The sequence below is a fragment of the Octopus sinensis genome, linkage group LG1, assembly GCF_006345805.1.
Source record: "Octopus sinensis linkage group LG1, ASM634580v1, whole genome shotgun sequence".
In the NCBI taxonomy this organism is placed as follows: Eukaryota; Metazoa; Mollusca; class Cephalopoda; order Octopoda; family Octopodidae; genus Octopus; species Octopus sinensis.
The window spans coordinates 101,687,773-101,701,211 of NC_042997.1; the positions used below are offsets into that span (position 1 = coordinate 101,687,773).

The 13,439-nt window shown below is 37.2% G+C and overlaps 1 protein-coding gene and 1 long non-coding RNA gene across 3 annotated transcripts in view; both read right to left on the reverse strand.

Moving 5' to 3' along the window:
- Nucleotides 1–685: 685 nt before the first annotated feature.
- On the reverse strand, nucleotides 686–3,390 carry LOC118763648. Its single transcript, XR_004999416.1, has 3 exons — nucleotides 3,245–3,390; nucleotides 2,759–2,763; nucleotides 686–697 (listed from the first exon to the last, which is right to left on the reverse strand). It is a non-coding gene; the product is annotated as an uncharacterized LOC118763648 (long non-coding RNA).
- Nucleotides 3,391–6,932: 3,542 nt separating this feature from the next.
- Nucleotides 6,933–13,439, reverse strand: part of LOC115218014 (nucleolar MIF4G domain-containing protein 1) — a 50,038-nt gene continuing 43,531 nt past the window's right edge. For both annotated transcript variants that reach the window (XM_036503382.1, XM_029787763.2), the window contains 2 exons: nucleotides 12,965–13,096; nucleotides 6,933–7,255 (listed from right to left, as the gene is read on the reverse strand). In XM_036503382.1, the coding sequence (XP_036359275.1) occupies nucleotides 6,980–7,255; nucleotides 12,965–13,096 (408 nt within the window). In that variant the 3' untranslated portion in view covers nucleotides 6,933–6,979. The remainder of the gene's footprint in view (nucleotides 7,256–12,964; nucleotides 13,097–13,439) is intronic.

Here is a 13,439-nt window from a genome sequence, read left to right on the forward strand (position 1 = left end):
AGACATTGTCAAATTTTATAGGTATTTCCTTACATGCAATGAAGACAGTCATTACATCTGTGGTATTAGGTAACATCCTTGTGTGTTCGTGTGTGTGTGTGTGTTTATATATGTATGTATCTATGTATGTATAGTAGAATGAACGATCACCACTTCCTCAGACAGCTGATGTAGAGTAAGCTGAAGGAAAGCACAATACAACAAAGGAGACCCAAGTTGAGGTATAAGCACATCCTAAAGGGCACCTAAAGTGGTGTAACATCCAGCCTCGCAAACTTGAGACTGCAGTCACAAACAGGGCTACCCGGAGGTCAATCATCTACACTGCTGTAGCTACTTTTGAGGAGGATAGACGGCAATGCCTCACAGCCACAAGAGACAGACATCACTGTGCTGCATCATTCACAGTCCTGATCACAGATTACCAGTGTCCAACCTGCAGGTGCTTGTGTGCTTCCGGCTTTGGGCTGCAGAGTCACATGTGCTCTCACTGCTAACTATTCAGACCACAGACTATGCCTTCATTAGAGATTAACAGACAACCAAGAGAGAAGATATATTGCAGAAGTGTTAAGACTGGTCCCTCTGGTGATGTAAAACTCATGTATCAGTGCCATGTAAAAGTGCCCAGCTATATGCAAATGACAGTCAGGTTTTAGCCAAACCATCCAGCAATGGAGTGGTCACCACTGATGAGCTTTACTTTTAAGAAAAACCGGACTACAATGTCTATCAAGCAATCTATAAATATATCTAGTAGAGTTTGAAATTTTAGTCCACCACTTTAATATGATGTGTTTTCTCAGCGAAAGAAATAGAATACACATTTCAGTCTTCCATTAAGTTATGATGTTTTGTTTACTTTCCCTTCTTTGTCACCATTGGTGGCATCATTATATTGTCCATTTTTCCATACTTGCATGGGTCAGAAAGAATTTGTTGAAGCAGATTTTCTATGGCTAGATGTCCTTCCTCTTGCTAACTTTCGCCTGTTTCAAGTAAGATAATATTTCCTCTTAGCTGGAGAGTTTTTATGGAAGACTGAAAATGAATGATACCACTTGTGTGATAATGATGCTCATTCAGAACTATCATCAAAATAAGAATACACAAACATAAACACACACAGATAGACAGACAGATGGACAGATAGATAGCTAGATAGAAATATATGATGAGCTTCTTTTAGTTTATATCTATCAAATTTACTCACTATTATAGCCTGAGGCTATAACAAGGCATTTTCCCAAGGCACCAAATAGTGGGGCTGAACCCCAAACAATATTGTTGAGAAGCAAACTTCTAGGTCACATAACCATACCTGCTCCTCACAGCCCATGTTTGCATTAAAGTATGTGTTGTTAGTGACAGTAAGTAGGTCATTAATGTACAGAATGAAGGTTATGATTGACGTCAGTGAGCTTCGAGTACACAAGTATTACTAGGAAATGGGTCAGAGAGATCTTCATTGGTACATGCTGCAACAGTGTAATCTAACAGGAAGATTACATTCCGAGAAATAGAGTCAGCTGTAGGCAATAGTCAGTCTACTCAGCTAAGAGGCTCTTAAGTCAGGCAGGGTCAAAGGCTTGTGCCTATGTCAGATGCAACAACATGGCTTTCAGGAATGTTTTGTTTCCAAGGACATGATGGTCATACTTGAATGCCTCTTAGTCATAACCATGATTACAACCTGTACATAAAGACTAATAAGCCAAATATGGGACCATCATTGTCACATAAATTGTGAGGTACGACAAAGAAACAATAGCTAGCTCATGAGACATTCATGAAAATAACACATGACTTATATACTGATTGAAATAGTCTTCATTAATTCTCATAAAAATGACTACAAAAATAGAATCTCCTTACTAATGAGCACATTTACTATGCACTTATTATCCCAGGTCATATATCTAAATAATGTCTTTATTTAAGAAAATTATTCACAAAGTATAATATAATCCATGATGTAATCTACTGCCTCCAAAAATGAAAAACTAGAAAAAGATTAGCTTCTGTGTTTTATTCTTTTATGAAATATCTATGATTAGCTACTGTGCTGCATATGATTAGTGCCTCAGTACATTGACCAGAGAAAACTACTCTGACCTTGCCTTTTCCTTTCTCTCTATAACTTTTTTTTTACCTACATGCCTGATGTTGTATACGTACTTATTAAACAATCCTATATTAACAACCAGTTTAATTTATGGATTGTAAAATACTAAAATGCACAAGATGATACATGCACACATATATCTATGTATTGGTAGTGATAAATATTTAAAAAGCACAGGGTTTAAATATCAGCTATCACAAGTTTCATACTCCAATAGTATAATATTCAGACGAGCTTGTGTAGAGTGTTTAAATGGTGTTTGAATCAGGGTCGTGGAGCCATTTAAGGATGACTCCTTCAGAAGACTGTAATATCATTTGATAGGAACATAGTACAAAGAAATACCTAGAACAAGGCTGTAACTTTAAATACCTTTAATGTCGGCCTCATACATATATATATATAAGTTGAATGATAAATGGAAAGAGTTTGATGCGTGGAGGCCATGATCTTCTTCTGCGCATACCTCATGTCTGCTAGTTGCCGTGTGTCATAAGAGAGCCAGCTAGACCATGTCCTTGCTCTCCGACATCTAGATGCCAAAAGAGGAATTCATCACAAGGCCTCATGTCAGAATCTCACCGCTCAAGCAACATCTGGTGCATGTTTAAACCCACTGTCAAGGGAGGTAACTGTGTCTACAGAGACCCCCCCCCACCTAGACTGGAAGCGATTGATTAAGAGTAATGTAGGTGAAGTAGGTGTGTGCTAGCAGGGCACAGAAGAATGAAACATAGCAAAACAGCTGTATGAACAATTGGAAAATACAACGCAAGTATGTACAAGGGAAAATGTTCAGCAAAGACAGGTGTCCAATAAAGTTAAGAAATGTAAATAGTCTGAGACAAGTTCTTCAACCAAAGAACCGATCTGCCAGAATGTGTCCTGTAAGATGAAGAATGCATTTGTGTATTTGGTGTTTTGGTGAGTGGGGATGGTGCTTGAGGGAGTGGGGGTGGAGGTGGAATAATGGGTGTGTCAGCAAGTGGCATAAATGTTTCTGAAAAGGCTTTTTTTATTCTGTTGATAGAGACAGTCTCTTTTTTCTGTGAATGTCTATAGAGAACAGTTTCGGTGTGCTTCTAAGAACGTGATAGGGAGATGTGAGTGGTCCTGCACGAATAACGCCTTTAAGCTTGCAGTGGAATCATTCCACCATTCTATTTGCGATGGGATGGTAACTTGTCGTGTGGATGTGCTGAACTCCAAGCAATCTTGAAAGCTCACGGAACAGACAAGCTTCAAATTGGTGTCCATGATCAGTAGTAATTCTAGAGGGTACTCTGAAGCAAGATATCCATCCGGAGATGAGTGATCTGGTGACTGTTTCTGTGGACATGTCCATGAGAAGGATGGCATCAGGTCATCTGGAGAAACGGTTGATGCAGGTCAATATATAAGTAAATCTGCGATTGACCAGCCAAAGACCAACTAGGTCGATGTGTATGTGACGGAACCTGGTATCTGGTGGCTGGAAGTGCTCTAGATGTGCTCTCACATGACAATGCACCTTGAAATGCTGACATGGTAGACAGACACGTGACCAAGCAGTAATAGACTGACACATGTTCAACCTGAAAAAGCGGGCTGAGATAGACTTTACTGTGGCTGCACTGCCGGGGTGTTACAATGAATGCTGTGCATCAAAAATAGCATGACAGTGATGTTCAGGAACTAGGGGTCGGGGTGACCCTGTAGAAACATCACAGAGAATAGTTCCTTCAGAAAAAGGCAGAGGTAGGTGTTCAAACTTGCAGCAGGAAAATTGTGAAAAGACGTCTAGAGAGTCCAAGAAGGGTTGGTCAGTAGCCATAGCAACCAAATCAATCGAAGCTGGAGATGACAACGCACCGACAGGCAGGTAAGATAAGGCATCGGCAGGGATGTTGTCAGTGCCAGCAATGTGGCGAATGTCACTAGCGAACTGTGATATGTAGTCCAAATGCCTTGTTTCTCTGGGCGAGTACTGGTCGTTTTGGCAAAGAGAGCAAACGTTAGCAGTTTGTGGTCAGTGAAAATCATGAAATCTCTACCTTTGAAAAGATGCACTGCTAGATAAATTGCTAAGAGTTCTTTACCAAACACACTGTATCTCAGTTTGGCATTTTCCAACAGGTGAGAAAAGAAGGCCAATAGCTGACTTCAGCTGTTGACTGATTGCTCTAAAACTGTGGCAATGGCAGATGATGACGCATTGACAGTGAGTGTCAATTTTGTATCCATAATAGGATGAGCAAGGTCAGATTTGACAGATTCAAAAGCTTGGATGACTATAGGAGATAGCGTTATCGGGGTGTCTTTTTTCGTTGATCTTTCACGAACTGAGTCAAGGGAAGCAGCTTTTCCACACAGTTAGGAATGAAATGACGATAATAATTAATTCAACCAATAAAATTTCTGAGCTGTTTTAAGGAAACAGGAGGAGACAAGCGTTAGATGGCTTCCACTTTAGAGAGAAACGGACGAATACTATCAGCATCAATGAGATGCCCCAATAATTCCAAGCTGGTAGAGCTGAATTGATCTTCACATCATAGAAACGTAGGCACTTGAATAGTTGGGTTAAATGTTGGAGATGCTGGTCTAGAGTACCATTGGCGATTAGAAGATTGTCAACATATGCGAAGACAAAATCTAACCCACGAACGACTGCGTCAATGAACCTTTGGAACGTGCTCACTGCATTGCGCAGACCAAATGGCATAGACAAAAATTCAAACACTCCAAAAGGCATAGTGACAGCTGTCTTTGGAATGTCTTCTGAGTTGACAGGAATTTGATGGTATGCACGTACCAAGTCAATTTTAAAAAAAAACTTGCAGCTGTGCAGGGCAGATGGAAAGTCCTGCACATTGGGTAGGGGATAATGATCCATGATAATGACAGTATTACGTCTAAAATCTCCAACCAGTTGAAAATCAGCTTCATTCTTCCTGGCCATGTGTAAAGGTGCTGCACATGGGCTTGTGGAGTGATAAATAAGGCCCAGCTGGAGCATGTGCTCGAATTCAGCCCGGGCGATCTGGAGTTTCTCTGGAGACAAACATCACAGTTGGGAAAAACTGGCGATCCCTTAGTCATGATGAAATGTCTCATGGAATGGGCTGGATTCAACGGATGAAATGACAAATATATATATAGCGAGTAGTAGTAAATATATATATAGCGAGTAGTAATAAGTCTACTACTAATATAGGATGAAGTTTTTTTACAGAAAGACTTATTACTACTCGCTATAGGGACTGGTAACCACTATAAGCTGTAGTGGAGAACAGTTCACACGTGTGCTGAGGCTGACCACAAAAAATTTTATTTTTAGATATATCTGGGGCACTTATATGGACTCATGATTTTTGCTTCGGCTTTTTTCCATGGGCGCATGTAAGTATCTTATTTATATCCTTTCGTATTTTCTACTGAAGAGGAAAAAATCTATGATGAGATAAATTTCGAAATTAATTCAATATAGAAATAACGAACTTTAAAAAAAAAATTATTGACCGGCTTTCCTCAATTTCAGCTCTTCGTGTTTTTTCTGTAGCGAGTAAATAATATGTGGAAATTGACGATTTAAAAGTCTGTTATCAGCATATTGGCATAGAAATAATTTTCTTTAGCCCTTATTTATAAGTTATATATATACACGAGCAAAACGCCCCCCTGTCCAATGACCGGTGCTGAGTTGTCAAACATTTAAACCAAATTTTCTCAAAACAATTTGTCCGACTGTCCCATAGGCCTCCCCTTTGAGAAACACTGATTTAACCTAAATTTAAGACACCAGCAAAAGAAGAAATAAAGATAAACTTTTTTTCTATTCCAAAGAAAAACGATTTTATTCACACAAATATGCAAAAGACTATATACTGCATTTTGTGGCATTATTTCAAACCAGCTGGCTTTCTTTTGTGCAAACTGCACGTGCATTTTTCTTGCATATGCGTAGTATCAATTGCAATAGCTGATGTACTTTCACATACAAATGCACATTCTCATGGCTTTATCGATTGTATTCTCACCTGGAATTGATTTTTGTAATTTTTTCAAGACTTATACACACCCTGATACCGTCGGTATCCACATATCAAATTTGAGCACAATCAGATGGAGGATGCCCAAGATCCTAGAAGACACACACACAGGAAGACAGAACAGATTTTATATAATAGATAGGTGACAGTGCTACATAAAAAGCACTGGTGATAGTGTCATGTAAAAAGCACCCAGTACACTTTGTAAAGAGGTTGACAATAGGAAGGGTATCCAGCTGTAGAAACCAAGCAAAAACAGACTATGGAACCTGATATAGCTCTTGACATTGTCAGCTCCTGTCAAACTGTCTTACCTATGCCAACATGGAAATCAGATGTTAAATGATGATGATGATGATGACACACCTTTTATCACTATCTTTTGTTTGTCTCGGTTATTGGACTGTGGCCATACTGGGGCACCACCTTGAAGGGTTTAGTCAAACAAATCAACCCAAGTACTTATTCTATCTATATCGTTTGTCAAACCACTAAGTTAACTCAATTGGTTGTCAAGCGGTGGTGAGGAACCAACACAAACACACATGCAAACATACACATACACATATTTGATGAGTTTCTTTCAGTTTTTCGTCAACCAAATCCACTGTTGGATTTGATTAGCCCAGAGCTATAGCAGAAGACACATGCCCCAGGTTTCATGCAGAAATATTGAACTTGGAATCATGTTGTTGGGGAAGCAAACTTCTTGCCACAAAGCCAAACCTGCACCAATAAAATAAATATAGAAAATAAATAAATAAGCAAACAACTAATTACTATCACAGTCTTTATTGTTGTCGAGTAATCTCAATTAATTGTACTACAATAAAGTAGTAGAATGGGATATTGAAAGCAATTGTACAGCTTCTTGCAACTGCTTTATAACAGTTGGAGATTTGGCCTTCTTTTTACGACCAATTAAGAAATGCATTATGAACAGACGCAGTCCTTCTCTGAATTTATAAAGATTAGTTTGTATGGCAATGCGTTCAAATACCATGTTTATTACATGGCTTGGGTTATTTTCAAATAAGTCCAATAAAACAGCCTTCAAGAAAAAAACTGTTTGTTTGTCCAATGTACCAAATTCCAAAACCTACAATTTAAAAAACAGAAATTCAATTGAAAAAAAATTTTTTTAGATCAACTGTACACAAACTTTAATTCAAAACTGACATAAAAATTGCGCATATTTGCAAATACACACACACATGCACTCTCTTAGAATATCTTAAATTTTTGATTTGTCATAACTTTACTATAGTAAATAACTTTCATATGTTTATCAAATATCCTGTCCTTTTAAAATAAATTCTATAGATTTTAAAAAGCATTTAATAGACCCATTAAAGATATTTATAGATTTCTTTCTTTGTCATGATTCAGATATTATAGAAAGTCATACATTATATTGACAACTGAGGACAATAAAAACAGCCTTAACTAAAAAAATTCCAACTGCCATCTCTAATATTGTATAAAGGCAAATCTCACAAACTTTCTGATATGCAATATGAGAAACAACAATAGTGTGTGTGTGTGTGTGTGTGTGTGTGTGTGTTTGTGTGTGTGTGTGTTTGTGTGTGTGTGTGTGTACATAGCTACACTAACGAAATAGTTTCTTTCTGTTTTGTTTTTTCTGAGAACTTAATTCATTTAGATTTGATTCACAGAAGGAACTGTTTCATTTATACTGTCATCTTGATTTTATTCTAATCATTATTAATTATTTTAATAATATAAAGAAAATATAATGCTTTTGAAGAATTTTTTCATAAAATCTTTTTAAAAGATGTTAATACTCTGGAGGGAGACGTAAATAACACTTTCTCTTATTCCCTTTCTTATAAGAGAATTAATGCTTATGCAAAAGGTCATTTACCGATAAGCTTCGTTCCATTATTATTGAATAAATAAGATATACAAAGACAAATAAGAATATACAGGTGCAGGCATGGTTGCACCTGTTGCTTCTCAACAATGGCGTTTTAGATTATATCCCATGGTACAGCATCTTTGGCAAGTGTCCTCTATAATACAGCACCAACCAAAGCTTTGTGACTATATTTGGTGAATGAAAGAAACTTGTCAAATCTATGTGTATGTATGAATGGCTGTGTGGTAAGTAGCTTGCTTACCAACCACATGGTTCCAGATTCAGTGCCACTGTGTGGCACCTTGGGCAAGTGTCATCTACTATAGCCTCAGGCTGACCAAAGCCTTGTGAGTGGATTTGGTAAACAGAAACTGAAAGAAGCCCGTCCTATATATGTATATATATATATATATATATATATATATATATATATATGTGCGTGTATATGTTTGTGTCTGTGTTCGTCCCCCCAACATCACTTCACAATTGATGTTGGTGTGTTTACATCCCCATAACTTAGCGGTTCGACAAAAGAGGCCAATAGAATAAGTCCTGGGGTCGATTTGCTTGACTAAAGGTGGTGCTCCAGCATTGCTGCAGTCAAATGACTGAAACAAGTAAAAGAGTAAAAGAGTATATATATATATATATGTATATATATATTTGTAAAAAATGAAGTTTGAAAATGCTGCTATATTAGACAAATTTTAATTTTTAACATGTTTCGGTTCTTGAAATGATGAACCTTATCAAAAAAAATTATATATAATAAAGAGAGTTCATGCTATATGTTTAAAGAGTATGATGTAATAGTTCATAATTGTGACATATATTCAATAGAGTCAAATATAAAAAATTCATATATAATAAAGGGAGTCCATGCTATATGTTTAAAGAGTATGATGTAGTAGTTCATAATTGTGACATACATTCAATAGAGTCAAATATAAAAAATTCATGTTCTTGAAAATGCGAGGAGTTCATTTTAGATTTTACCTTGTGTTCCAATGGGAGCAACAGTAATGATTTTTGGTTGGTGTCTGTTCGCATAATTTTGGTGAATTTTGTGATTGTTGGGTTTATATCAGCTCAGCTAAGCTGTGGTCACTTGCACTTTTCACTGACGTCATATAGTTCCAAACCAATCAAAACCCAGTCTCAACGAATATAGTGAAAAGACTCCCAACTGTATCCTGTTAGGAAACCAACCAAGCGGAACGACAGTTTGGCCACGGAAGAAATATGTCATATTTTTTATGACGAATCGAAATTATATCTGACCCATGACTGTATCCTGTTAGGTGGCTAGTCCAGCGGAACGAGACGTCATCAATGTTTTGACCAATCATCCTGTTAAGTTGCTAGTCCAGCAGAACGAGACGTCATCAATGTTTTGACCAATCAGAATCGGGTCTGACCCATAGCTTGACTACTGAGGTAATACGTCATCAGTTTTTTGACGAATCAGGATTAGATCTGCTCGTAGAGAAAGAGAGAGATCTTTTTATAAATTTTTCCTTCCCTAAGACATATCTCTGTCAGCGTGAGTGACTGTTTAAGGATCTGAGAAATTGTAATTCGCCCCACCTCCATTATTATAATTCTCTCACTGAGAAGGAAAAATTTATAAAAAGATCTCTCTCTTTCTCTACGAGCAGATCTAATCCTGATTCGTCAAAAAACTGATGACGTATTACCTCAGTGGTCAAGCTATTGTCACCCTGCTTGGTCGGTTTCCCCACACGATACAGCTATGGGTCAGACCCGATTCTGATTGGTCAAAACATTGATGACGTCTCATTCTGCTGGACTAGCCACCTAACAGGATGATTGGTCAAAACATTGATGACGTCTCGTTCTGCTGGACTAGCCACCTAACAGGATACAGTCATGGGTCAGATATAATTTCGATTCGTCAAAAAAATGATGACGTGTTTCTTCCGTGGCCAAACTGTCGTTCCGCTTGGTTGGTTTCCTAACAGGATACAGTTGGGAGTCTTTTCACTATATTCGTTGAGACTGGGTTTTGATTGGTTTGGAACTATATGACGTCAGTGAAAAGTGCAAGTGACCACAGCTTAGCTGAGCTGATATAAACCCAACAATCACAAAATTCACCAAAATTATGCGAACAGACACCAACCAAAAATCATTACTGTTGCTCCCATTGGAACACAAGGTAAAATCTAAAATGAACTCCTCGCATTTTCAAGAACATGAATTTTTTATATTTGACTCTATTGAATGTATGTCACAATTATGAACTACTACATCATACTCTTTAAACATATAGCATGGACTCCCTTTATTATATATGAATTTTTTATATTTGACTCTATTGAATATATGTCACAATTATGAACTATTACATCATACTCTTTAAACATATAGCATGAACTCTCTTTATTATATATAATTTTTTTTGATAAGGTTCGTCATTTCAAGAACCGAAACATGTTAAAAATTAAAATTTGTCTAATATAGCAGCATTTTCAAACTTCATTTTTTACAAATATATACCCACTCATATACGAGCTAATCTTATTATAAATATATATATATATATATATATATATAACATATATAACTAGAGCTCTATTGGTTACAGCAACAAAAGTTCCAGTTGATCTGATCAACGGAACAGTCTGCTTGTGAAATTAATGTGCAAGTAGCTGAGCACTCCACAGACATGCATACCCTTATTGTAGTTAGTTCTCATGAAGATAAGATTGAATGAGACATAGAATATAGCAAGGCTGGCCCTTTGAATTACAGGAACTACTCATTTTCACCAGCAGAGTGAACTGGAGCAATGTGAGATGAAGTGAATTATGATTTCACTGGAGCCAAGCTGTATCAGCCTTTGCCATTCCCTTAGATAAAATTGGTGGTATGGGGAGGGGAGACTGATGTGCATGGGTGACTTCCAGTCTCCCATAAACCTTGCCTAGACTTGTGCCTTTGAGGAGAACTTTCTAGGTGCACTCCCATGGTCATTCATGACTGATGGAGGTTTTACCCTTTTTACTATTTATTATGAGGAGGCAGGAAAATGAAAGGGAAGGTTTCATAAATTGAAGTGGGTACAGTGGCAATTTAATTCTAACTATTGCTTATATAGAGATACAGGTGGGAAGAAAGTTCTGGAAGTGTGAAAATCCTGGCAAAAATTCTTACAGAAAGCACTTATGAAAATATGCAGTGATGAGAAGAAAAGAGAAAGATATATTTAAATGAATACAGACTACGAAAAAATAAAGTGAAATAAGGAAACAAGTCTCATGTGAAAACAGTTAAGGCAATGATTACTTATTTATGCGCCCTTTTCAAGCCTAGCCAGGCCCATGGGCCCGGTTTCCCGGTTTCTGTGGCGTATGTGTTCACCCCAGCTGGACAGGATGCCAGTCCATCACAGCAATACTCAAGAAACAGGAAGAAAGAGTGAGAGAAAGTTGGGGCAAAAGAGTACAACAGGGGTTGCCATGGAGCTTTAGGTGTTTTCGCTCAATAAACACACACAATGCCTGGTCTGAGAATTGAAACCGCGATTCTCCGATCGTGAGTCCGCTGCCCTAAACACTGGGCTAAGGCAATGATATCCACCTTTAATTAAATAATCATTTAATGAAGTAGTCTAAGGTGGTGAATCAGTCGAGTCATAATAGCATTGATAGAATGCTGTATAGTATATGTTCCAGCTTTCTGCGCACTGAGTTCAAAACCCACCAAGATCTTTTCAGGGTTGATAAAAAAGTGTCAATTTAAGGTGTTGGATTAAACTGTTAGAGAATTGGGCAAACTGTTTTGCAATATGTGTCTGAGCTCTTGGGAATCTGACAGCAGCACCTGTGACACTGATTTCAGGCTGTGTCAGCTGAAGTCAACGACTTTTCCATTGGATAAATGTTGGAGCCATAGAGAGAGGTGTGACTTGTGTGCATGGGCAACTGCCAGTTTTCTTCAAAATATCTTGCCCAGATTTGTGCATGCATGTGCAGATGTATGAACAGCTTTGACAAACAGCTGCCTCTCTGGAAATGGATGCACTAGGTTGGTATGTCAACCCTATCTGATCAAATATACTTCATAAATCACATTTATAATCTGTTATTATTCAATAGTCTTGATTATCTATTACAGAGACATTCATAACATATGAAACAAAATAAATATCAACTTCATGCTTTCCTCTTATATCATATATACATGCATCTAAACTTACTTGGAAATGGATGCATCATGTTCAATTAAATACTAACAAATAATATATATGTATATATATATATATATATAAAGTTAATCCAAACAATAAAGCACAAAAAACACAATAATGCGAGGACGTGGAACAAATATAGTATTATTGGACGCTCAGGAAAGAAGGAAAGAAGGAGGGTTTAATGTTTCGAGCGGAGCTCTTCGTCGGAAACATAGAAGGAAAGATCCAGAGAAGGGAAGACAGAAGAACAAAATAAATTGCCAATGGTACACACGCGGTCACATTTTGAATATATATATATATATATATATATATTATATATATATATATATATATATATATATATATATATATTAGGCATATATGGGTACAGGATGTCACCAACAGTGCAATCAACATGAAATACGTAAACAAACAAGTTAAATACGTAAACAACAAAATGGAAAACAGGACAAGTAAACACAGAGAAAGTTCTGAACCTTTCCAACTTCATATATCTGACATGTGGGTGAGAGAAAAGAAAGATATAAATGGCAAAATGCCAAACTAAATAGAATCTGACAACAAATTAATGATTTACAATACCAAGTTCAAACTCTCTCAAGTGAGGATGAATGAATCCTCCTATACATAGGAAACAATGGTCTAAATATACATAAAGGGAAATATCAATTTCTAGAGAAATATCAATTTCTATATTGGCCACAACTTACCTTAAATAAAGCCAAAGACTGAGCTTTGCTTACTATCAAGTGAGAAACCAATTTGGCTAAATTTGACATCATCATTTCTGTTAAACTGGGCATGTCTTTCAATTTATCCCACAAATTAAATTGAAATGTCATCTACACAAAAAAGTAGCAGCAAATTAAAACATAACAGAATTCATTCGATCTAATTTTTAAAATGTTACATTATTACATATAAAATAATATTACATCTATTTTCTCACTGTTTTATGAGTCCCTTGGAAAAGGAAAAGGCTAGGAGAGTCAGCCTTGACAGCAAATCAAGGAGTGGGGTCCCGCAGGCAGCTCAGAGCCCTCTTTGATACCCTGCTAGCAACTCCAGGGTAGATGACCCTCTTGAGCCCTCTAAGCAATTCACCAATCCAATGTAAAAACCTATAGCTTGCTGGTCACTGCAGCCATCTTAGCCCACTGAACCACTGTGGTCAGACCTCCACTC